General features: G+C 41.5%; 1 protein-coding gene across 7 annotated transcripts in view; it reads right to left on the bottom strand.

Moving 5' to 3' along the window:
- Positions 1 to 705: 705 nt before the first annotated feature.
- LOC113021416 (thyroid hormone receptor alpha) overlaps positions 706 to 22,737 on the bottom strand; it is a 106,458-nt gene continuing 84,426 nt past the window's right edge. For 5 of the 7 annotated variants that reach the window (XM_026166063.1, XM_026166064.1, XM_026166065.1 and 2 more), the window contains 7 exons: positions 21,498 to 21,559; positions 18,175 to 18,296; positions 14,372 to 14,519; positions 12,081 to 12,286; positions 10,650 to 10,796; positions 8,769 to 9,027; positions 706 to 3,477 (listed from right to left, as the gene is read on the bottom strand). In XM_026166063.1, coding sequence (XP_026021848.1) covers positions 3,227 to 3,477; positions 8,769 to 9,027; positions 10,650 to 10,796; positions 12,081 to 12,286; positions 14,372 to 14,519; positions 18,175 to 18,296; positions 21,498 to 21,559 — 1,195 coding nt within the window. In that variant the 3' untranslated portion in view covers positions 706 to 3,226. The remainder of the gene's footprint in view (positions 3,478 to 8,768; positions 9,028 to 10,649; positions 10,797 to 12,080; positions 12,287 to 14,371; positions 14,520 to 18,174; positions 18,297 to 21,497; positions 21,560 to 22,737) is intronic. The other 2 variants (XM_026166067.1, XM_026166070.1) reach the window with 1 other exon arrangement.

The raw sequence follows: 22,737 nt of genomic DNA, 5'->3' as shown, positions 1-22,737 counted from the left end.
TTGGTAACACTGAGAGTGGCAGTGTCGCGTCAGTCCTTGTTGGTTATATAAGATCATCAGGGAGGATATTGGGAATGCTACAGACTAGCAGGAAAGGGAAAGATTTAGGAGAGGTCATAGAGGAAAGGAGTTCAGGGCTGCTGAAGAATACAGGCATGGTTTTAGTGCAACAGAAAAAAAACCTGATAATCATTTGTAGAGGATGGCAGTGCGGGATATGGTTGGTGGAGATGGTCTCAGCAATGTTAAATTCATGATTTGAATTTCTGGGCCAGTGTTTTCCGTTTGTGCTTCAATGGCGAGGGAAGAATTCAGGGACGCATCGTCCGGTCCGTGTCTGCGTATGTTTGCTGGTGGCCTGAACTGCGTCACACTGCAACGGTCACACACACACTCGCCGTTTCCCTCGCTTCGGCCAGGACGAAAAGTCATATCCTCAGGCGGATTCTGCTGACTCAGTTGCTGTTTATTTACCTTCCAGTCACCACCCAGAAGAGTCTCTTGGGCTGATCCAACAGGGCTAAAAATCAACTGTGGTGCCAGTTTCCAGCTGTCACTGTGTCCTGACAGCTTCCTCCAAGTTCAATTGGCACACAGATCCAGATTCACAGATTCATGTCTGCAGTGTTGTCACTTTAGGTTCTTAAATAAAAATTAAAAATGACTCTTGATCCCAATTTTTTTGTGATAAAGTCTGAAAAAAAAAAAAAAGGGGGGGGGGGGGGGACTGAATTTCAGCTGTTGATCTCTGGCCCATGTAAAAGACACTCAGTGGGTCCATGCTTGCAAGTCCTTTGTGCACGGTGAGTACATATATCTGTATTTTTATATCTCTGTGCATGTTTATGTGTATGCGCTGCAGGTAGAGGGGGAGCTCCTTTTAAATGAGAGGTGAGGTAGAATCTGCCAGTTTCAGGCGGGACTTGAAATGGATACAGGCGATGGGGAGAAGCCTGAAGAGGTTTCCACAACCACCACCATGTGCTAGTGCTGAACCTAACACAAATCAGTGGAAAGCTGAGGGCGCGGACCATAGAGCAGGGGGATCCAATGGGATACTCAAACACTGACCCAAAGACACAGGAAGTGTGCACAACTCAGGAGGAGGAAGTGCTGATCACAAAACAACTGAGGTAATACATGTGATAATAACTAAATGGGTGTTTAATATGCATATGAGTATGTGAGGTAAAGACAACAGGAGGTATGTGTTGGAGAGGTATTCCAGCTGTGTATAAATATAAGCAGACGTCCTGTGTATGCTATATTTAGTATAAAAACAACGTCGCAATCAGCTTTTCTCTTCCTGGATGCTCAAGATGCCATGACTAAATCAGTGCTTTCTGAGGAACGGGGCTGGAGCTGGCCATTAGCCTTTCAGCAGCTAATTGCCAGTTCGGGTATAATGGAGGTAAAGATGATCCAAATCCACTGAATCCAATGAACAAGAAAAAAAAGTATTATTTTTATTTTTTATTTTGGTAGATCATGAATGAAAAATACGTTTTAGAATAAATCTCCTTATAACTCCTTGCTGCTACTGTTGACATGGAAATGATAAAAACAACATCCTATAACTCCTGAAGAAGCAATAAAGTAATAGTGACTGATATTCTGGGAAACAGGATTTCTTTGCTTTCTTACTTTGGTAAAAATAACACAATTTCCAAATCTGTCCTTTAAAAAATAAACTACAGCCAATAAAAACACTAACTTAGCACAAAACAGGAAATAATAAAACATCTGGCTTTAAACATTCCAACAAACAACAACAACTAAGCTAAACATAAAAAAAAAAAATCATCCACAGCCACCGCCGTGCTATGAATCCTGGGATAGGCTGGGCAACAAAGGATACACCCGACAAATCCTTCAAATCTGGGGAAAAGGAGGACGCATTTGTGGGCCGCATTTGGAGCAGCCCTCGAATTGGGACAGCCTTCATCGCCTGGCAGTGACGATGCTATGCTAGCATAGCTTAGCATAGCTTAACATAGCTATGCTAAGCTAAGCAGTCGCTAGCGTTAGCTTCAAATACAGCATAAGAATGGAATCAAACTTTATATTTAAGTCACAGCAAGAAAGAAAGTAAACCTGTTTCCAAGAATATCAAACCATGTCAGTAAACAAGGAGAATTTACTGCACAAAGATGGATATCAAATCCACTAAAGCAAAATGCTTAGTGATCACAGAAAGCACCGTGATGTTCATGACATCTTGTAACCTCTGATGCACTACAGTAATTAATACCTATGGGTTCAGTGTCCCAGGCAGTGTCCACACTTGAAGGAAAATTCAATGAAGATTTCAACTGAAAACAAAGTTTTTAGTGTTTTTTTAGACTGGGTTTAGTCTCTGCTCAGGAAACAGAGCGATACCATCTCGTGTCTGCAGTTATAAGACATATCTGTATATAAATAAGGGCTTCATACAAAGTTTTCTCACTGTAGCTTGCATATGGTTTGACTAAATATTACACGAGTCTGTGTTTTCTAATCAGAAAGGTAATATTGTTTGAGGTAATATTGTAGGGGTGTCTTTTGTGCATGTACACCATGTGCCTGTGTATACACGAGAGAGAGAGAGGTCAGTACGTGAGGGAGGTAGGTCAACAAAGACTCACGGGGCCTTGGCAGGTTGAGGGCTAGGCTGCGGACAGAGGATGACTTTGCAGTTAAGGAGATGCGAGGGAGGTGTAGGGATTGAAAGAGAAGCTAATGATCAGGTCCCAGAGATTAAAACAAAACAAAACAAAACAAAAAAAGCACTTATCTGAGGTGATAGGTGGCTGTGCAGCTAGTAGAAACATAACCAAGCCCCTCAGTTTGCATTAGTCAGGAGCAGTACAGCTGTGTATCCATGGGGGTGCAAAAAGAGGCAATGCAATTGTTTGCATATAAATACACTTTTTATGGTGTATGAATGTGTGAATAGCTATGTAAGTATTTACACTGCTTGTACTTTGTGTGTGTGCCTAGTGAGACTGATTGCATTCCTCTGATAATATTGATGTGTGCTTGCTGGTGGTGGATGTTGTAGTTGCTTGACAAATCAAAAAAACAAAACAAAACAAAAAAAAACACACAAAGGGGCAACAAAAGAAATTTACAGAGTGTGTTCTCCATGAAGAGAAAAAAAAATCCAGTTTTTCGTCCTCGCTTGTCCTTCAGCCAAACTTCCTCTCAAAGCCACCACAAAAGTGTTCTTTCTGAGGGTGATGTACAGTTACACTTCCTGGTCCTCGAACACCTCCAGGAAGAGCGGGGGAAACAGTTCATTGGGACACTCGACCTTCATGTGAAGGAAACGGCTGGCGTGGCAAGCCCCGATCATGCGCAGGTCTGTCACCTTCATCAGCAGCTTGGGCCAAAAATGGGGAATGTTGTGCTTGCGGTAGTTTATATAGTGCTCGAACGCCAGAAGGTAAGCCTCTTGGCACTGCTCAATCTTCTCCACGCTGGTCAGCCCTGAACGGTCTGCAGGCAATAAAGAACAAAGGAACAATTACATGGGAAATGTGCCCTCTGCTGCCTGGTTCCTTTTAAAACAGGAGAAAGATTGCAAATTGAAATGCTGCATACATTTTTCTTGGAGAGGGCAGAATAAGTGATGTGACAGTGTGTACTGGAAACAGAGACTCTGAACAGAACATCGTATTTATATATAACTTCTATAAATGAAGCTGTTGGTTTATTGAAAGTAGTATAAAGGATTATTTTGATAGTCAACTAGTCACAGATTATTTTTGTGATTAGTCAACTAATCATGCATCCATTGGAGGTAAAACGTACAGCTTATTGCACCAGCAGCATCTGCTCTTATATAACTATCATTAGCTTACAGCTTTAAGTGTTTAAGGTATGTGCTAACTAAAAATAAAGACAAGATGATAGTTTATTGAACTTTTAATGAAATTTGCAGATTGTCTCGGTGGAGTTTAATAAACTCAGCCGTCTGCTCCTTGCTATCTAAAATATAACAGCAGACTGGAGTAAATTCTCTACCAAATTCTGTTTAATCATTTGTCTGCTTGACGTTTATTCAGCTGTGTAAAAACTATAACTTTAATCACAGCCAAACCGATTTACTCAGGAAAAAATAAAACACTGAAAAACGCCAAATAATAAAATTTTTAAGTCTGAAATGATGTGCAGGGAGTTTGCTGTTCTCGGCTCTAGTGACCCCGGTCAGCTATATATTTTTGCACATGTCGAGGAGCGTGTCAGGCTACATTTCACTGTGTGTTATACTTGTATAACTATGCATGTGACAAATAAAGAACCTTGAACCTTGAACCTATAGAGCTGAGGGTAACAAACGTTTCCGAAAACGTTGGAACACTTTTGCAAGTATATGATGTCTCGATAAACAGAGCAGATATTTGAAGTTTACACAGCTACATTCTCACCTGAAAATATCTTAAAAGTTTCTTTTGTGACCCAGAAAGAGTAATCAGAGTATTATTAAAATAAATAGCTGCTACCATTGTTGCCAGCTGGAATTAGCTGGGCTGCGCTATGAATTCTGGGATAGGTTGGGCCACGAAGAATACACCCAACCAATCTTTCCATTCTGGGGATAAGGAGGACACATTTGTCGGCCACATTTGGAGGAGTCTTTGAATTTGGACATCCTTCGCCACACCACTGTGACGTAATCGGCCTCCGAAGGATGCGGCCCCTATTATAGCACAGCTACAATACCGGACACGCATTCCTGCCATCTTCTGTTTCAGTCTGTTATAAAACTCTTAAATCCTACTACTTATTCCTGCGTCTTTCAGGATCTTGCAAAGCTTCAAACGACACATCAACTATTAAAGTAGTTGTCAACGATTTTGATAGTCGACAAACCTAACTGAAAGTGGCAAAAGTGTGGCAGTTCAAACACTGGAACTGCGTGTTTGCAACCAGAGAATTAGCACCCATCAGCTACAAGGGAAAAAAGCCCAATATTCACAATTTGGAAAAAAGCTGCTGTGTTCAGTATCTTTACCCCTAAAAATATCTCAAATGTACTCAGAAGCAAACACACCCTGACAGAATTCCAGCAGCAGCATGTCCATAAATAAGCTGCCTTAGGTCATCCTAGGTCTTGGAGAGATTCCAGGACCTTGAATGACCTGCAGGATCTGCTCTTCTGATCTGCAGTGATGCACAGTGCTTTGCTTTCCAACTATCAATCATGCCGATACTGTCTGTCCCTCCCTTGTAGTGTTGTTCAGATATTATTCTGAGTGTATCACTGCACACTAGTTACATCATTTCAACTATGAAACAGAGAATTAGAGATTTATGAGAAACTATTATTGCATTTTATTTTATAGCAGATGGTTTTGTGAATAAGCATCTAATATAATCAATGTTAAGGTTCAGTGTTGGGAAGGTTACTTTTAAAATGTATTCCATTACAGAATACAGAATACATGCCCCAAAATGTATTCTGTAACGTATTCCGTTACGTTACTCAATGACAGTAACGTATTCTGAATACTTTGGATTACTTAATATATTATCATGCTTTTTACAACTACGTGAATGTACTATTGCTGTGTGATTTATTACTATTACTGAAGGTCCGCGACTCCGAACTGTAGTAAAGGGACCTCTGACTAATACGGCGGGGTCCCTGTCGGCTCGTAGCCAAAAACTAGCTTTACTTTGTTGTGTGGGTCAATTTTTCTTGCGAGAGACAGAGAGAGGCGTTGAAAGGCTGCTCCAACGGAACTTATTGTTTCGGAGGAAAACAGGAACACGGTGTACAGTCGAGTCTTAATAGCTTACTTACAACTGGGCTCGTCAGGCACTCTTCTTGGCTGCAGTGGTTATTATTATATTTACATGCTTCCAGCTCCCGTTTTTGCTCGATGACAACTCGTACCTTTCCACTCCCCTTTTTCTCCCTCCTAGCGCTCACAGACACATAACGTGTATGGCAGTCCATTCTCCCTGCAGCACGGACTACACTGCCCATGATGCTACATTCTTTAGAGCTATGCTTGTAGCATTCTGCCTGTTAGCTTAGCACAACAACAACAACAAAAAGGCGCTCTCTCACCCAGGAAACACACAGTCGCAGAGAGAGAGAGCGTCGCCCTGTAACCATGGCAACCGTAACGCTGCCGCCTGGAACAACAGACCGTAGCTGTCAAACCAAACCCAAACAGTCCTGACCCGCGACAATATGAAACAGGAAAGTACCGCAGTGTAATCCATTTATTTCAACAAAGTAACTGTATTCTGAATACCACCTTTTTAAACGGTAACTGTAACGGAATACAGTTACTCATATTTTGTATTTTAAATACGTAACGGCGGTACATGTATTCCGTTACTCCCCAACACTGTTAAGGTTGCATCTGGGTGTCTTTTACTTCACACTTTGAAGAAATCCACCTCAAGTGGGGCTTTGTGGCCCAGCTTCAGAGACAGTGACTGTCTAGGAATTAGGGCTGTGTGGTGATGGGATTAAAAGCAGATTAGACAAGATTATTCCCATTCAGGTTGTTTAGGGAGTGTGGGAATTTAGTTAATGTGTTTTTCCCTTTTCCATCAGTGTGCAAATAAAGCCGGTGTGATCAGCTTTATGTCTGTGGTTAAAGTCCGTCAAACTGTAGGTACCATGGTAGACTTTTAGCATTAGAGCAGAACTAAAACTACAGGGCCAGTCCCATGGTGGGGTTTTTTCCACTACAAATGATTGAAAAATGGGAAGCAAATAACTTCCTTACAAATATCTTTAAATGGCAATGAGCAAGCTCCACCTGCACCAGTGTAAGGACTGACCATGAACGCACTGGAAACTGCAAAGTTGCCTAATTGCCATCGTTCTGGGACACAAAAGAATGTTGTCAGAAAGCTCCTTACAGAGTGGAAGAACAGAAGTCTGCTATTCTTTCCAGCTATCTCCCATTTAACGACTGAAAACAATTGAAAATGTGATTTCTGTCAGGAGGGCACTCTGCCCTTCTATGTAATTATATAGAGAGACTAAAGGAGAAGCAGCAGCAAGACCCACCACAGAAAACAACAGGCAGTCAACTCCATTATTTACAGTGCATGCAGAAAGTAAGTATTCCTGTTACTTGTTCCACATTTTGCCATGTTATGTACACCCTGTTTTCCCTGATCGTCTGTTAGATGTTTCTACAACTTGATTGGAGTCCACCTGTGGTAAAGTCAGTTGATTAAACATGATCTGAAAAGATCACAAACCAAGCCATGAAGTCCAAGGAATTATCTGAGACAAGATCGTATTGAGGCACAGATTTAGGGAAGGGTACAGAAAAATTTCAGAAGCATTGAAAGTCCCAATGAGCAAAGTGGCCTCGTCATCCATAAATAGAAAAAGTTTGGAACCACCAGGACTCTCCCTAGAGCTGGCCATTCGGCCAATCTGAGCGATCAGGGTAGAAGGGCCTTAGAGATCACCAAGAACCCAATGGTCGTTCAGCGTGACCACAGAGCTCCAGGTTTGCTATGTGGAGAGAGGAGGACCTTTCAGAAGGCCAACCATTTCTGCAGCACTCCATCAATAAGGCCTGTTTGGTAGAGTGGCCAGATGGAAGCCACTCCTCAGTGAAAGGCACATGACAGCCCGCCTGGAGGTTGACAAAAGACACCTCCAAGACAACGAGAAAATGCTCTCGTCTAATGAAACAAAGATTGAACTGTTTGGCCTGAACGCCAAGCATTGTGTTCGAGGAAACCCGGCGCCGCTCATCACCAATAGCATCCCCACAGTGAAGCATGGTGGTGGAAGCATCATGCTGTTGGGATGTTTTTGGCAGCAGGCAGAAAAAGATAAATGCAGCAATGTACAGAGACATCCTCGATGATAACCTGCTCCAGAGTCTCTGAACCTCAGACTTTCAACAGGACAATGACCCTGAGCACATAGCTTAGATAACAAAGGGGGGCTTTGGGACTACTATGTGAATGTCCTTGAGTGGCCCAATCAGAGTACAGACTTGAAGCTGACTGAAGATCTGTGGAGGGATCTGAAAATAGCTGTGCAGTGATCAGTGATACTCCCCATTTAATCTGATGGAGTTAGAGACACTCTGCAAAAGAAAATGCCCCAAAATGTGCTTAAACGAAGTACTGAACAAAGGCTGTGAATACTTATGTACATATTTTAGCTTTTTGTTTTTAATAATTTGCTAAATTAATCTGTAAAAAAGATAAAATGTGGAACATTTGAAGCACTAAATAATTTACACTAAAACTGTACAAGCAATACAAAAGAGCCAGGTGGAGTGGGGTTGCAAAGTGGCATGCAGAAGCATACAGCAACTATAATCCTGAGGTTGACTTCGTAGACGGTCAGAACCACCACACCTGAGATTTAACATCAAGTAATGTTATTAATGTTTTTTTTAAACCTACCAAACCATAAAATTAAAAAAGAGAAGACAAATCAATCCTGCTATTATTGGCTGATTTGTACTCAGTGAGTGGAGCAATTTCATTGTGTGATGTAGCAACAGTGACTTAGTTTCCAACATAGTGTCGCATTAATGTGAAAAAAAAATCATTGTTGTTTTGTTTTGAAACATGTTTCAGGGAAAAAGAAATTGTGTTCTTTCATAAGACCACAAAAGATAAAAAAAATCCTCACTTGTTGGTTCATATATGAATATATTTTCAGTGTAAAGATTGTGGTGGGAATACAACCTGAAATCTAACAAAACCAGTGTCGAATGACAAACATCACATCTTTTCTCTTAAACAGATTTTAGACGATGGTAACAATATTCGTTTTTCACCTGAGCTCATGAGCAGCACCGCCTGCATCAGCGCCACCTCCGAGTCATCCAGATTAAATTGTGCTAGACTCTTGCCCAGATCAAAGATGGCGTCCGACACCACGCCCAGCCCGCCGTTCTTCAGCTGCTCGCGTTTCACAGCCATCTCGCCGTTTAGAGTAAGAGTCTCGCTGTCGGGATCGTAGCGCACAGCAGCACGCAGTGACATGATCTCCATGCAGCAGCCTTTCAGCAGGATGATCTGGTCCTCACAAGGCAGCTGGGAAACAAGATTTGAGCTTGTCAGGAAATGAGACAATGCTGAACTTCAATCAGAAAAGTCTGTCCTGGAAGTCAACAGTTGTGTTTGTTTTCTAAACTATTGAGACATTGATGATATAATAGTAACTAAAAGCTAGCTAGCAATTTGTTACAAAAATAAAGTTACACCAACTGCAATGATCTTTTCAGTTTTTATTTACATTGACACAGTGTCCCGACTCTTTCACAATAACAAACAGAAACACACAGTGAAATGGATTAGGACTGCTTTTCCTCCACCCCATTATAAGAGTTGAAGGGTTATAATATTCTAGTCACAACAAGTCCTTTGCCTTTATGTAACCAGGAAGCCCCTACAATATACATGATGAGTGCACTCAGTTAGGTGGGAAGACATGCGATGGCACTTGCTCACAGATCGTTTGCACAGAGAGCAAAGCAATATCAGTAAGTGGTGAGTCACCACTTAATACAGAGAGAGAGGGAGACAGCGGTGGGGGTGTGGGGTGGATTAGTCGGTGTAATCCCAGCTGACACGCAGCAGGACAAAAGCTTCAGATGGAGGAAGTTCCCAATCAAAAGACCCAGCTTAGGTTAACGAGCTTGTTAGTGTTTTAACGGCGAGCTACGCTCACAGTCTGCCTTTAAACATTACCGTGAAACCAGAGTATGCACACGTGTAGTTTAGATAACAATGTTAAATCATTTATAGCCGTCTAAATTCAAAGTGGAAATCAGAATTTAAAGAAATGACAATAAAGAAACTCACAGTGTTAATTTCAGTAAAAGTGGAAGCTCGAGAGAGCGACACATTTTTAAAGCCGCTGGATTGAATTGTTCTTGTCTTTGAAGTAGACGGGCTATATTTAGGTACTGTGTGAGCTGACATTTTGGGAAAATGAAACCTTTCCTGGGGCACAGAGTAAGAAATCAGACTGCTGCTGATGTTTCTCTTAAAACTTGTCTCTTACTGAATGCAGCATAAACTTAAACAATACTATCGCAGATTTTTAGAAGCCTCTTCAGTTAAATGTTGCACATTATTTACTGAGGTTCTTTAATCTGTACTGCTAACTGATCTTGTTACCCGACTTTCATGTAATTTCTGTTGATGACAGCTGGGGTCACCCAAAAGTTCATGATATCCAAGCCAGAAGGCAACACACTGGGCCAGCTGAAGGAAAGTTAAGTTGAAGAGTTGCCATTGTGACACATTGAAACTTTTGTGTATATAAACAGCAACAGTTTTGCGATTATCCCAACTCTGTCATCACGAACAGATTGCATGCTAACTTAATCCTGTTCAGCTGCAAACTGATAGCAGACGAAATCCATCTTACAGCTAATGTTTCATATTAAAGATATCCACATAAAAAGCAGATTTGTTTTATTGTACTATAAATCTAGTCCTGTGTAAGCGGGATGTGAAGAAAAGTTCGAGTCTGTCTGGAGCACACACACAGCATCCAAGGCAGAGGATCCTGACTTGTGAAGTTATCACTGCATAAAAGGCGAGAGTGATCGGAAAGTTGGAAAACTGACGTGATGTGCAAGCAGAATCAAAGACTGAAGATAAATACAAAACAAAGAGTGATGTAAAGCCCCACGCATACCACATACCTCTGAAAACATGGGCAGTTTCTTGGCAAAGTCGACGACGCGAGTGATGGCAGGGGTCATTATCTTGGTGAACTCGCTGAAGACTTCCAGATCCACCTTATCTCCGTCTGAAGTGGGCATCATAGGACCCTGGCCAATATCATCGGGCTAGAAAGGAGACATTGTTCAACTATTAAATACCACAAGAAATATCTGCTGAATGAGGCGCTTAACGCCCGGCCTGTGGGTTGATTCTCTTTGCAGAGGAGGCGTATCAAAGAAGCTCAAGGAAAAATGGAGTCGGTTTAGGAGATTACAGCTTTAGAAGAACACGATGTAATATAAATGTAAATGCAGCATATACAATGTTACGTTATGATGTTACAAAACGGAAACAAATATTTAAAACTGCATGTTTCTGGTCTTTGATGCCAACTGTTCAGCGGTGTGTGCAAGATGCAAATCACATCACAGTCGTTGCATTATTTTAGTTTAAGCACATGAATGTTCGCTCTTTTGTAATATGAGCACAATGCCTAAGAAATTATTTCCAGTTGCTGGCGAACGCTACATAAATAAAAGTGAGCTGAATCGAACTGTAACCTGAAGACTGTTAAAAACTTTAAAGCCGTCTTTACCTTCATGGAACTGTTGCCTGGTAACAAACATCTGACCTTTGCGTCAAGGTAACCTTTTGAGGTTTAAAGCACGTGCGCCTGCACGTTACACTGATCACATGGGACGCCACAGAGCAAGCTGGCCATGATGAAAAGGAGAGCTCTCAAAACGGCTTCTTTTGAAATGAAAAGAAGTCGCCTTCTTTTATGTTGATGTTTGATATCTGAAGTGGAACTGACTTTCAAGGCGCTGTTGAATTCTGGAATAACGAGCTACATGAAAGAAGGAAGGAGCTGTTGCGAGGACCAAACAGCAGCCCGATTCAAATGCCCAGATCTGTGTTATGTAATTTTTTTTGCAGTTTCTGCTGCGTTTTCATAATCTAAGATGATGCTTTATACTTTTTCCATCTCTGTTGCTGTATAATTTACATTTTTGCTTTCTATAATCTTCATATTTGTTATCTCTAAAGCACCTTGGGTGTGCAGGCAGTCATTATTGGACCGTTTGGAAGTTTTTTTTCCTGCACGGGATCCTTCTCGGTCACATTGAATAGATCTGTGTGTAATAAATACATTTTTGCATGACGCAAAAGAGCGATTGTTGGCAATTAAGGTGCAAACGGCACCTCGGTGGCCACAGCCACGGCTGACACAGACGAACAGCGTGATGTAAAACTCTGCAAAGCTTTACATCACTTTTTACAGCAGTGTCATGTTCAGTTCTCTGAACTGAACATGACACTGCTATTGACTTTCATGTGAAAAGATTTCTATTCTAGTTTATGCAACAGTGCTCAGCCTAAAGGCGATGTCCACTCAACTAAAAGCCTACCAGGAATTTGCGCTTCTGTTTCCAGCTGGAGCCCTGGGCGTTGGTGTGCCGGTGGGCTTCGGTCACCATCCTGATCAGCTCCCACTCTGCGGTGTCTGGCTCTGGCCTCGTCTGTAGCATCCGCATCATTTCCTCTTTCTTCCTCTTCTCGCGATTCTCCTCGATCAGACGGCGCTTGGCCACGCGCTTTGAGTCATCCAACACCACTATCAGACAGGGACAGGGGCAGGAAGGACACAGTAACATGGAATTGTTCTTTTTTCTGTGGGAGATGAGTCTTTATGGAAAGCCTGCCAGTTTAGTCAAAAATAGGCACAGTGAACATGCATTATTGGACCGAGGAGCTCTGATACGTTTGTCTACAGCTGAGCTGGAAACCTTTCCAATGCAGTAGCTGTTGATCGTAGGTTTTACACTGAAAGGACTTTGCTAATAGGCTAATTATGCACTACGCCTGGATGACTCTTTCACCGAGTGCCTATAATCACAGCTCTCTTCCAACATGAGTACTCTGTGCACATTCAGAGTCAGTAATAATCAATCCCTTCCTGTAAGGACACGGGCTAAATCAGTTTTAGCAAACGTGTTCCAAACATGACAACAGAAGCGGAGAATAATCACAAATAGATGTTACTTCTGTTGCATAACACTTTGTAGTAAAATCCTATATATGCTGCTGTATAAAGGCACAAACAGCTTGCATACAAGGTTGCACAGATGATATCCTGGTTACGCACTCAGTGCTAATAAAAGCACCTACTTTTGTGTACACTGCCATCCTCGTGCTTGCAAGGAGCTCTGGTGACACTGAGTGTGTTTATCAGACGTGACTGAAGTCTCCTCCTCTGCTAATCCACTGCAGTAAATGGCTTACAAATTTAAAGCACTAATGCTGCTAAAGCAAATACTAAAACAAACATAAAGTAAATATGCTACAAATAGTCTGAATGTGTGTGCGAGGTTTTTTTTAAACATCCTGGGAAAAACAAACCCTTCCCTAGATCCACACAAGCAGATGCACTTGCAAAGATGCTGATGAGCATGTGAGAGTTCCCCATTATTCATCACTCTAACTAGTTAGACTGCAACGTTGTGCAGAAATCTGTGTGAACACCCAGTAACACGTTTTTTGCAAATTTTGAAAGGGTGTACTGTTCATCTCAAATTAGAGTCCAGTACAAAGTTTTTATGTGAGAACAAAAGGCTCAGGCTACCCACGCATGCACGGGTTTCACGCTTCGATGCTCTTGCCTCTCACTTACTTTGAATGGGGCTGTGGATCCATCGTTCTGTTTTGTTTGTGATGAATATTTCCCTCTCTGTGCTTGAGGATAAGGATGACTGATTGTTGTAGTTGTATGCGAACAACGCTAGATGCCGATAGCTAGCTTAGCTCATGCTAATCAAAGCTCCGTTAGCTTGTTTTATGAAGGATTTTTATAGATGCTATAGATGATTATGCCAGCACAGCTTCAGGCACAGCTACTGCCAAACACTGTAACAATGTGCACTGCTCACGTGGGCCGAAAAAGATAAAGCCAACACAAAAGTAGCAAAAACTACTGCATAGCTTCACTTTACATAAAAATGACACAGTGCATGATTTCTTTCTTCTTCTTCTGTTTTTTTAATCAATCCATCTGGATGCTGAGATCGGTGCAGGGGTTTGACAGGTGTCACAAATCAGGGAGCTAACTCTAGCCTCTGAACTGGACCTCTTCACCCTGTTTGTGCTCCTGCTGTCTTTTGGAACATTTTAGTGGAATTAACTGAGCAACAATTTGACTCTCTGTGAGGTAACACAGCGAACATTTTGATTTTGATGAGTAAAATTGTAGTATTTTTATCACTTTATTACTCAGCACTGGTTAGCAGCTATCAGCACTTGTACATTTGATGAATGCCCGTAGCTAAGCACACTTGCAGGCATTATCAGATTAACAACTAATCACCTTCTCTTCTAAATAGAGTAACTTCTGGCTCTAAAAGTCCAACACAGCAGATAAAACTGAGAAGTTACAATCAACTAGCACCGTAACTGCCAGACACAATCTATTTTACTTTTTTACTTCTATGTGAAATATTTATTTTTACTAGTTACTAGTTGTAATTTTTTTGTTTTACTTTTCTGTTGTGCTTTCTAGTGTGAGTTACTTTCTCTGCACAGCACCTTCAATCTGCCTTTGTGTAAGAAGGCTGCTTTTTAAATAAATGAACCTCGGTGAACTAAAAATCATTACCTTTTCTCTAAAATCTATGACGAGCTTAAAAACAAACAAACAAAAACTCACAGTCCATGGCCATGCCCACAGAGATGCATTTCTTAAAGCGGCACAGCTGGCACTGGTTGCGCGTGATCTTGTCGATGATGCAGCAACCTTCATATTTACAGGAGTAGGACGGATGGAGATTCTTCTGGATGGTCCGACGGAAAAAACCCTGAGGAGAAGGAAAGGGGAACAGGTGTCTTCCTGTTAAAAGGGAGTTTTTTCTTCCCACTTTCACCAAAGTGCTTGCTCATAGGGAGTCAATATGATTGTTGGGTTTTTCTCTGCATGTATTATTGTAGTTTCTACCTTACAGCATAAAGCGCCTTAAGGTGACTGTTGCTGTTATTGGGGCTGTATAAATAAAAATGAATTGAACTGTTGTGAAAATTAAATCCACCAATTAAATGTTCTTGTGTTCTGATTACAATAAAACAAGTTCATTAAATGAGTCACATCACAAGGCATGTTGGTGACTGTGAGCCAAGATCCTGCTTGCCAAAAATCGTGAAGTAATGAACTGATGGCATGACTGAACATCTCTCGCAAGCTTTACACGAGACGGTTCGATTGGAATAACACAGCAGACGTGGTTTACAAAGACCTGGTTTGAACCAAAAGTGGAGCGAGGTAGGAAGTGTTACTCTGTTATTTGAAAGTTAAGTGAATACGAAACAAGTGTTTCTGCCTGAGGAAACACATTTAAATTTAAATGTTGCTTCCCTGTGAGTGTGTTATATTGAGAATAACTGCAGCCAGTTTGAGGGGCTGCTGCCAGTCCTCAGATAATAGATCAGTTCTCAGCACCTCTGTGGCAGCCATCAAGGAGTCTGCTGGCAACTCACTAATGTACAGTATGGCACATATCACTGTATTTGACACAGGAGATTGATCAATCAATCAATCAATCAATCAATCAATCAATCAATCAATCAAAGCTTTATTCGTCACATGCAGGTTGCCCTGCAGTGAAATAGGACCCCCCCCGACCTTACACATATAGCACAAACATTACATGGGGATACAGGTCAGAGATTGGTAGAATCAGAAAAAAACATTGAAATGTACACTACACTGGGGAAAGTACAAGAGGAAAAAAAGAGACCCCTACTCATGCTATGCTTCCATGGTAGGACAGCATGAGAACAGGAAACAAAAAAACTCCTCTGCACAAGAAGCACATAAATGTCCACAGCACAACATTGTGAAGACATGACAAGCCACAGGGGTGGGTGGGGGTTGAGGAGTAATCCGAAGCGAACACAGCAGCCGCCCTGCACAGCGCTACCATTCCAGCGCGGCACACAGACCCGCCGTGCTGCCCCTTCAGGAAACAAGCATCGAAGGCGTTTGGAAGGGAGGGGGGATGAGTGCTTCCTTTAGTGATTTTTCCCTGAATGTCAAACTGCTAAACACCTGGATTCTAAACATCATAAAAGGCTGTTTTTCTGTAGCCCACAAATCAAAAGGGACAAATAAAGACGCTATCAGACGTGTCAGACATGAGGCCCGATCACAGAATGGAAGGAACCAATCTTTCCACTCTTTGGCTGTGCTTTGTAAAATTGCAGTGCACAGGGGGATGGGGCTTTTTACTCTTGTTTTGTGCTGAGAAACTCATTTTTTTAAACAACATTTAGAGTATTTAAGGTGGAACTGTTAATTTCCTGTGTGTGAATCCTTGTTTTACAGCCTTCTTACTATCAAAGAGCCGGCTGCTTTGAGTGAATGTGAAACTGCACTTATTTTTCTAAACACGTGTCAGATTGCTCATCTGCTCATGTGGAAAGGGTTTATAAATATGAGCATTTTCAAAAACCACTTGTTTACATTAGAAGAAAACTTGGCGTAGCTTATGAGGCAGTGGTGTTACTGGTCCATTCTACTTCACATCAAACTCAACTTTAATTGGTTTTATGAACTGAGACCAGTCTGACAGCACTGATGTGAACTGTAGTGACAGATTTTCAGTCAAACTCACCTACTGTGTATATTAGGACACCAAATGCGTTTTCATCTTGGGCTGCAATCAGTCCCAAACAAAGTCGTCATTCTTACTCATGCTGGGAGTACAGCAACTGTGGTACCAAACAGACTAAATAAAGACTAAAGTGATTTCCTTTAAATAGTAAAAACTGAATATTTTTAAACCAGTCATGCTGCCCAGTCACATGAGGATCGTTAACAACCTAAATTGTGTAGGATGGATTGTGGCGTGATCAGAAAGTAACAAAGAGGCTATTGCTACTGAAATTGCATGAATGCTTGTTAACATGGTTCAAAGGTTGCATAATACTCAAATTATAGCAACACTGCAGGGGCGTTTGGGAGCTATGTAACTGCTGTATGCTATCCTGAGAAAAAGCTCCTCTCCACTGCAGAGCATCTATTCAGCTCTCTGACTACATACATATTGTAGCTGCACAGAATGAGCTCATCTTCATCTACACAACAACACAGCTCTGCATCAGTACGAGTGAAAGAAATGGTGTAAGATATTACTGAGGTGGATTAATACAAAGCATTAAGAATGAGACAGCCTGAACATACTAAAATCTGAGGTTGGAGAATGAATTTTGATGGTAGCTTTCAGCTCGGCTCCGGATTGAACAAAAAACTCCTGAGGGAACTAGCTAACCTCGTCAGAATAATTCAGTTAGCTGCGAAAATACATTGAGCTCACAATGGTTCTTTCTTACTGATCCTTCAGTGTTTCCTAAAGAAGTAAATGCAATTTGTATGTTTAGAGTGAGGTGGGAGTGGAGGCACATGCAGGTGAAAGGAAACATAATCAGGAGGAGTAATCGTAGCTGCCTCGTCAGGGAGCCGACGGACTTTTGTACCATTTTCCTCCGCAGCTTCAATTAGCTTGGCGTAGGGACACATGATTTTGGTTTATGCAGACTCTCATGTTTACCCTACAGAGGCGGCGGGAGCCTATGGCACTGGAGTTGGAGTCTGTCCAAGACAAGAGACGTCCTGGAGAAACAGCTGAATGTCATCATAACAGTGAACAAGTCAGTTGCTGGTAGGGCAACAGAAGACATGACGGGCTGGGGCTAGCTCGTTAGCAGTGAAAGAACTTACAAATCACACTGTTCACTATCTGCAAAAGTACTAAAGTACAGCACAAATGATACCTGGGCAGCCCACCCAACTTCACGTTTATGTGTTTCGAACACTGAGCTTTTTCACGCTTAACTATTCAGCTACCTGTAGCTCTTTGAAATCAGTTTACAAGACAGTGTGCTACCTTTAAGATTAGGCTTACACCTTCCATTTTTGATAAAACTTATCGCTATGGCCTGAATCTTGCTTACTTATGCTCCAACAGGCCAGGCCGCTGTGGGTTTTCCATGAAACACTTTTTTCATTCACTCTTTTCACTCTCCACATGTTTATACAGTTTGCACTCTGTGTTTAGTCATTAGATCTTCTTCCTCAGTGTGTCTTTTGTCCTGCCTTTCTGCCCTGAACCCATTCCTTCTTGAAGATTCTTCCTGTTAAAACAGAGTTTTTCCTTCCCACTCTTGCCAGGTGCTTGCTCATAGGGGGTTGTGTGATTATTGAGGTTTTCTTTCGATTATATTAAGTCTTTACCTTACAATATAAACTGCCTTGAGATGACTGTTGTTCTGACTTGGTGATATATAGATAACAAAGAATTGAAGTAACTGCTTTCAGATTTATAAGTTCCTTTGTGGTGATGTTAACTGTCATTTTAGAGCTGGATCAGCCACCTCTACCTCCTGCCAGAGCTGTCAGAGTGTATAATACATGACAAACTAATATCTGCACCATGTTGATACAACAGAGGTGTTATGTACCTTGCAGCCCTCACAGGTGATGCAGCGGTAGTGGTACCCAGTCGCCTTGTCCCCACACACTACACATGGCTCGTCCTTCTCCAGGTAGCTGGGGATGTACCCTGGAACAGAGACGCTAAGAGCTATAGGAGAGGAAGAGGAGGTCGAAAAGGAAGATAGGATGGAATGAGAGATGGGTGAAGGAGTGCGAACAAGGGAGTACAAGCAAGATGGATGGTGAGGCGTGATGACGTAAGGGCAAGAGTGATAAAGGAAGATCAGGATGAATGGGGTCAGAGGGAGGAAGAGAAGAAGAGGAGAAGTAGTGATGAGGAGGAGTGGAGAAGGAAAGGAGGGGCGAGGATGAGTGTTATCACAGGGGCCTCAATGAAAGACCTGCATACATGGCCCCTACAGACTGTGATACCAGATGAAACATATACACAGTTGCAAGAATAAGACAGTATACCAATAACATGTGAGTTTTGAAGTCAGACGATTAAACTTCATCTTAGTCACAATTACAGACAACACAACCTGATTATTGCCAAGACTTGCACATCAAGATGAGAGAGAGTTCAGTTCATCGATATTTCTTCTCATCACACAGCAAGCTCCATCTCAAAGGTCAGAATTCTGATTTGATCATTCCAAAACCAGATGCTGTAGAGTGCAGTGAGGAATGCCCAGGAATGGCCAACTCTCTGCCATCTATAATCCAGTTTTGAGTTCCCTCCCCAGACGCCTTAACGCCCACTCACATCCTGGGCCATCTGACCTCAGGAATTCGCATGATAAGGTGGGGCCAGGTTTCACAATGAACACACCCGAAACTCTGGCTGATTGGGACACACACCCAGTTTCACACCTTGGCTCAGGCGATTAGAGGATCATCAGGGGGTCCTTTTGTCCCTCTGTGGGGGGTCACTCCCACTGGGTTTAAATCTGGGACTCTCCACCATTTGACCTTAGAACTGAAGAAGCTTCTCGGATGAGAGGTGAAACGTCTTCAAGCAACTTAAAGAAGTCCAGACGCTTTTCTTTGCAAGCTCCTTTGACTACGATGACCTGGATGACTGAGAACCTTCACAGACATCCAAAACCAGAGTTTTCCTCTTTTTCAGCCATTCTGATATTTGTTCACTTGTGTGCTTTAGGATCAGAAGCTTCATTCTCCTATAATCTTATATGTTTTGACACAATTCTGAATTCCCATATCCCTCAATGACTGCAAGGATCCTGGCCTTGAGGAAATCAACTCTAAGCCACAATGCTACTTCCACCACACTTCACGGTGGGGATGATGTTTTGGTGCAGTACCTTTTCAGTGTCAGGCAAAAGCTCAGCTTTTGTCTCTTCACGTTACGTGCTTTTTCATGAACAAAGACTAAAGCTAAGTGTAGGGATTTCTGCAAACATTTTACTCCAAACGCTGGGTTCTTTCCAATCTGCCAGGACTGCATGTTGTGTTCTTGGTGTCCTGAACTTTGCTCCATTTGTGGGCAGTTTGCCTATCCATGGACTGATGTACAGCCAAGTCTTGTTTTTGTAGCCTTTGCCAGCTTCATACCTCTTTTAAGGTCGTCTAAAAGTTTTGAGCAATAATTGAGGAAGAGTTCACACCAGCCAGCCTTTTTTAAAGATGATAAGACTAGTAAACAGATTTTTTATGGCTTTACTAATAGGGGGAGGGGGGCTCTATAACCAACAATTGCAGTCTCCTTAATAGGAGCACCTCACTCCCAGAACCTTTTGGAGAAATCACTCGCACAAAGTTTTTCTTCCCTGCTTTTGTCTGTAAATGTGACTTAGACTTAAGGTCAAAGATTAAGAGTGGAAAGCCGGTTAATTAAATCCTTGTATAACAACCTTTTTCTTGCAACTTTAAGACAGGCCGTCTTCCCCGCAGACTCCGATATCATGCCAGCTTATAAGGTTTACACTCACATTCCCAGAATTCATGAAATATGCTTTTCATCTTCACATTTCATTGACTAATTTATTTCTCTTCAGAAGTTTCCTTGAACTCTTTGATCCTCTGAAGTCACACAATATGAATATATGTAACGTACATAAGAATTCTAACCTCTAAGCTGTCATGTAGTTGCACAAGGACCACCAACCACCCAAAGCACAGGTGCAAACAATAACCCACATGTACAGACGCTGCTGGAAATCACAAAAGTAAAGTCTGCTCCACAGGGAGCATACTTCTTCAGTCAATCCTCTTGTACTACTGAAGCGAAGAAGGAAAAAAAGTAGATCCATTCTGATTCTGTATAATTTCATGCGATAATGTATAATAAACATATAAAAGTGAACGAACAATGCTGTTCCTGAGTCAAGTGGTTTACAAGAAGTCTTTGCATCTTCATCACAGACGGGATTTGCAACATAGCTTTGGTCGTGATGTAACAGTTATCTTGTACAAGACCTACCAACTAATTGGTGACTGGCAACCATTGGGATCTCGGGAAAAAGTGTATTTCCTGACAGTGATGCATCCAAAAATTCCTTGTGACTGTTTTGGTCGTTAGCAGACTAGCACACTCAACTACGGATTCTGTGGAAAATGTTAAATTGTCTGAAACCACACGCAACTACTGTGAAAAGTGTGGCCCAAACCTTTAGCCATCAAGTAAAAGTTGGATCTTTTGAAATGCACTGGTTCCAGCATTAAGGCCCACCTTGTATTAAATGTGAACGTTCCAGTTTTAGTGCGCAGGAAGAGCCTAATTAAAGACATGTCTAGGTTCAAAGACTGTTGTGATTTTGCAATTTCAATACATACAATTCATAATCCAGATTTGTAATTAAGCACCCCTACACCACAAGCTACCACTATGGAAAACACTACATTTGCCCCGATTAATTTGGCTCGACGATATCTGAGGCTAGCATATTAAATCAGGAAAAAAAAAAATCATGAACAAAATACAAAGTTTACAGGTAGAAATAAATGCTGATTCTGTTTATTTATCCATAACATGAATAATGATTATTGCATACATCTATTTCTTTTCTGATATAATCCATTAAAGATTAGTCCTGAACATTCATAGACCTGCCTAACCAATCCCCCTTGGTTAGCTGATTTGTGTTCAACAAGGCCTCTGAGGGAAACTATACAATGGTGACGAGGAATAATCATATTCCTGACAATAAGGACACCACTGAAAACCCAGGGGAGCTGCCGAGTCACGGATTTAAACCAATCACTGGCCGAATCCAGCAGTACATCAAAAGACATCGTCTTAGAGGAAATATGCTTTGAATTGTGTTCACTTCCATGTGGGGGGTGACACAAACAACACGAGTGAGGCAGAGATAATGAAGTTAGTTACCGGACATGCTCTTCACTGAGCACTGGCTGTTCTTTCTCTTCCTTTTCGGCACATCTGGCCATCTGGGAGGGTGGAGGAGAAGAGGGTGGAAGGGAAAAAAGACATAAGTGATTAAAAAAAGATAACATTATAGCAGCTTCAGGAAAAAGATCATTAATAAGATTTCTTTTTCCAAGTCAGATAATGCAAAGACAGTTTCTGTTTTGTTTTTTTTGGTAATTAACTACATTAAAAAAGACATAAGATAACACTGCTAGAAAAACTGGTAGAGAAACGTGGAAACTATGCTGCATTTTAGATATTTAAAGGAATCCTCTCCATAAATATGTTGGTCTGCAGTCATAGCACAGACTTACATTTTACATTTGGTTTGCTGGGTAACCAGTCTGACACTTGACATTATATAAGAGCTGTTAGTTTGCTATGAAAATGTTTTTAATTTCTAAAGATCTACTCGTCAAGGTTGTCACTTGTCTCAGACTCTTTTCGCTCTTTACATTGAACCTTTAGCACAGGCAATAAGAGAAAATAATAGTATTCATGGGGTCGTAGTTAATTCAAGAGAACACAAAATAGCTGATGATGTCCTTTTGTACTTGCCGAATGTACTGACCCCCCTGTTCTGGTCGACTGGTTGAGCGTTGTTGAGGAGATTCATAAAATGGAAAAACTTACCTTTTTGTTAAGGCTGCAAGCTAATATTTATACCACGAGATGGGACAAGTGGTTGAAATATATCCGAAATTAGAATTTTTTTTCTTCCTTTCTCCTGTTTGTGCCTACCCACATCTATATAAACTCTTGCATGCCTCTCCGAGGCTGCTCTTACATCTGTATATGTGCTGTCAATTCATGGATATAAAGTCATGTTCTCACTGCCAGAATTGCTTTGTGGGAAAAAGCTGTGCTTTTCAGTCGACTGCTTGTTTTGTTATTGTTGTTTTTGGTTGTTTGTTGTTTTCCTTTTCTGTTAAAATACGTAAAACCTTTATTAAAAACTAAGTAATAAAAAAGATGAAAATGTTTTTAATTTCTAAGATCTTTCAAGATCTCAGTGTCTCCTTGTCTTGCTTGTTTTGAAATATGTTCAACACGTGGTCCCAAAATGAGTTCCTGTAATAAATTTGCTAAAGTCATGGTTGAGCGTGGTGCTAATTAGCAATCCAAACCACCACAATATGCATGGTAAACAAATACAGCACAGTCTCTTCAAACGCCACTTCAGCCTCGTCTATGGTTA

This window comes from Astatotilapia calliptera, chromosome 4 (assembly GCF_900246225.1).
Source record: "Astatotilapia calliptera chromosome 4, fAstCal1.2, whole genome shotgun sequence".
In the NCBI taxonomy this organism is placed as follows: Eukaryota; Metazoa; Chordata; class Actinopteri; order Cichliformes; family Cichlidae; genus Astatotilapia; species Astatotilapia calliptera.
Note: the sequence above shows the minus strand (reverse complement) of the source record. Positions and strands in the feature narration are given on the sequence as shown.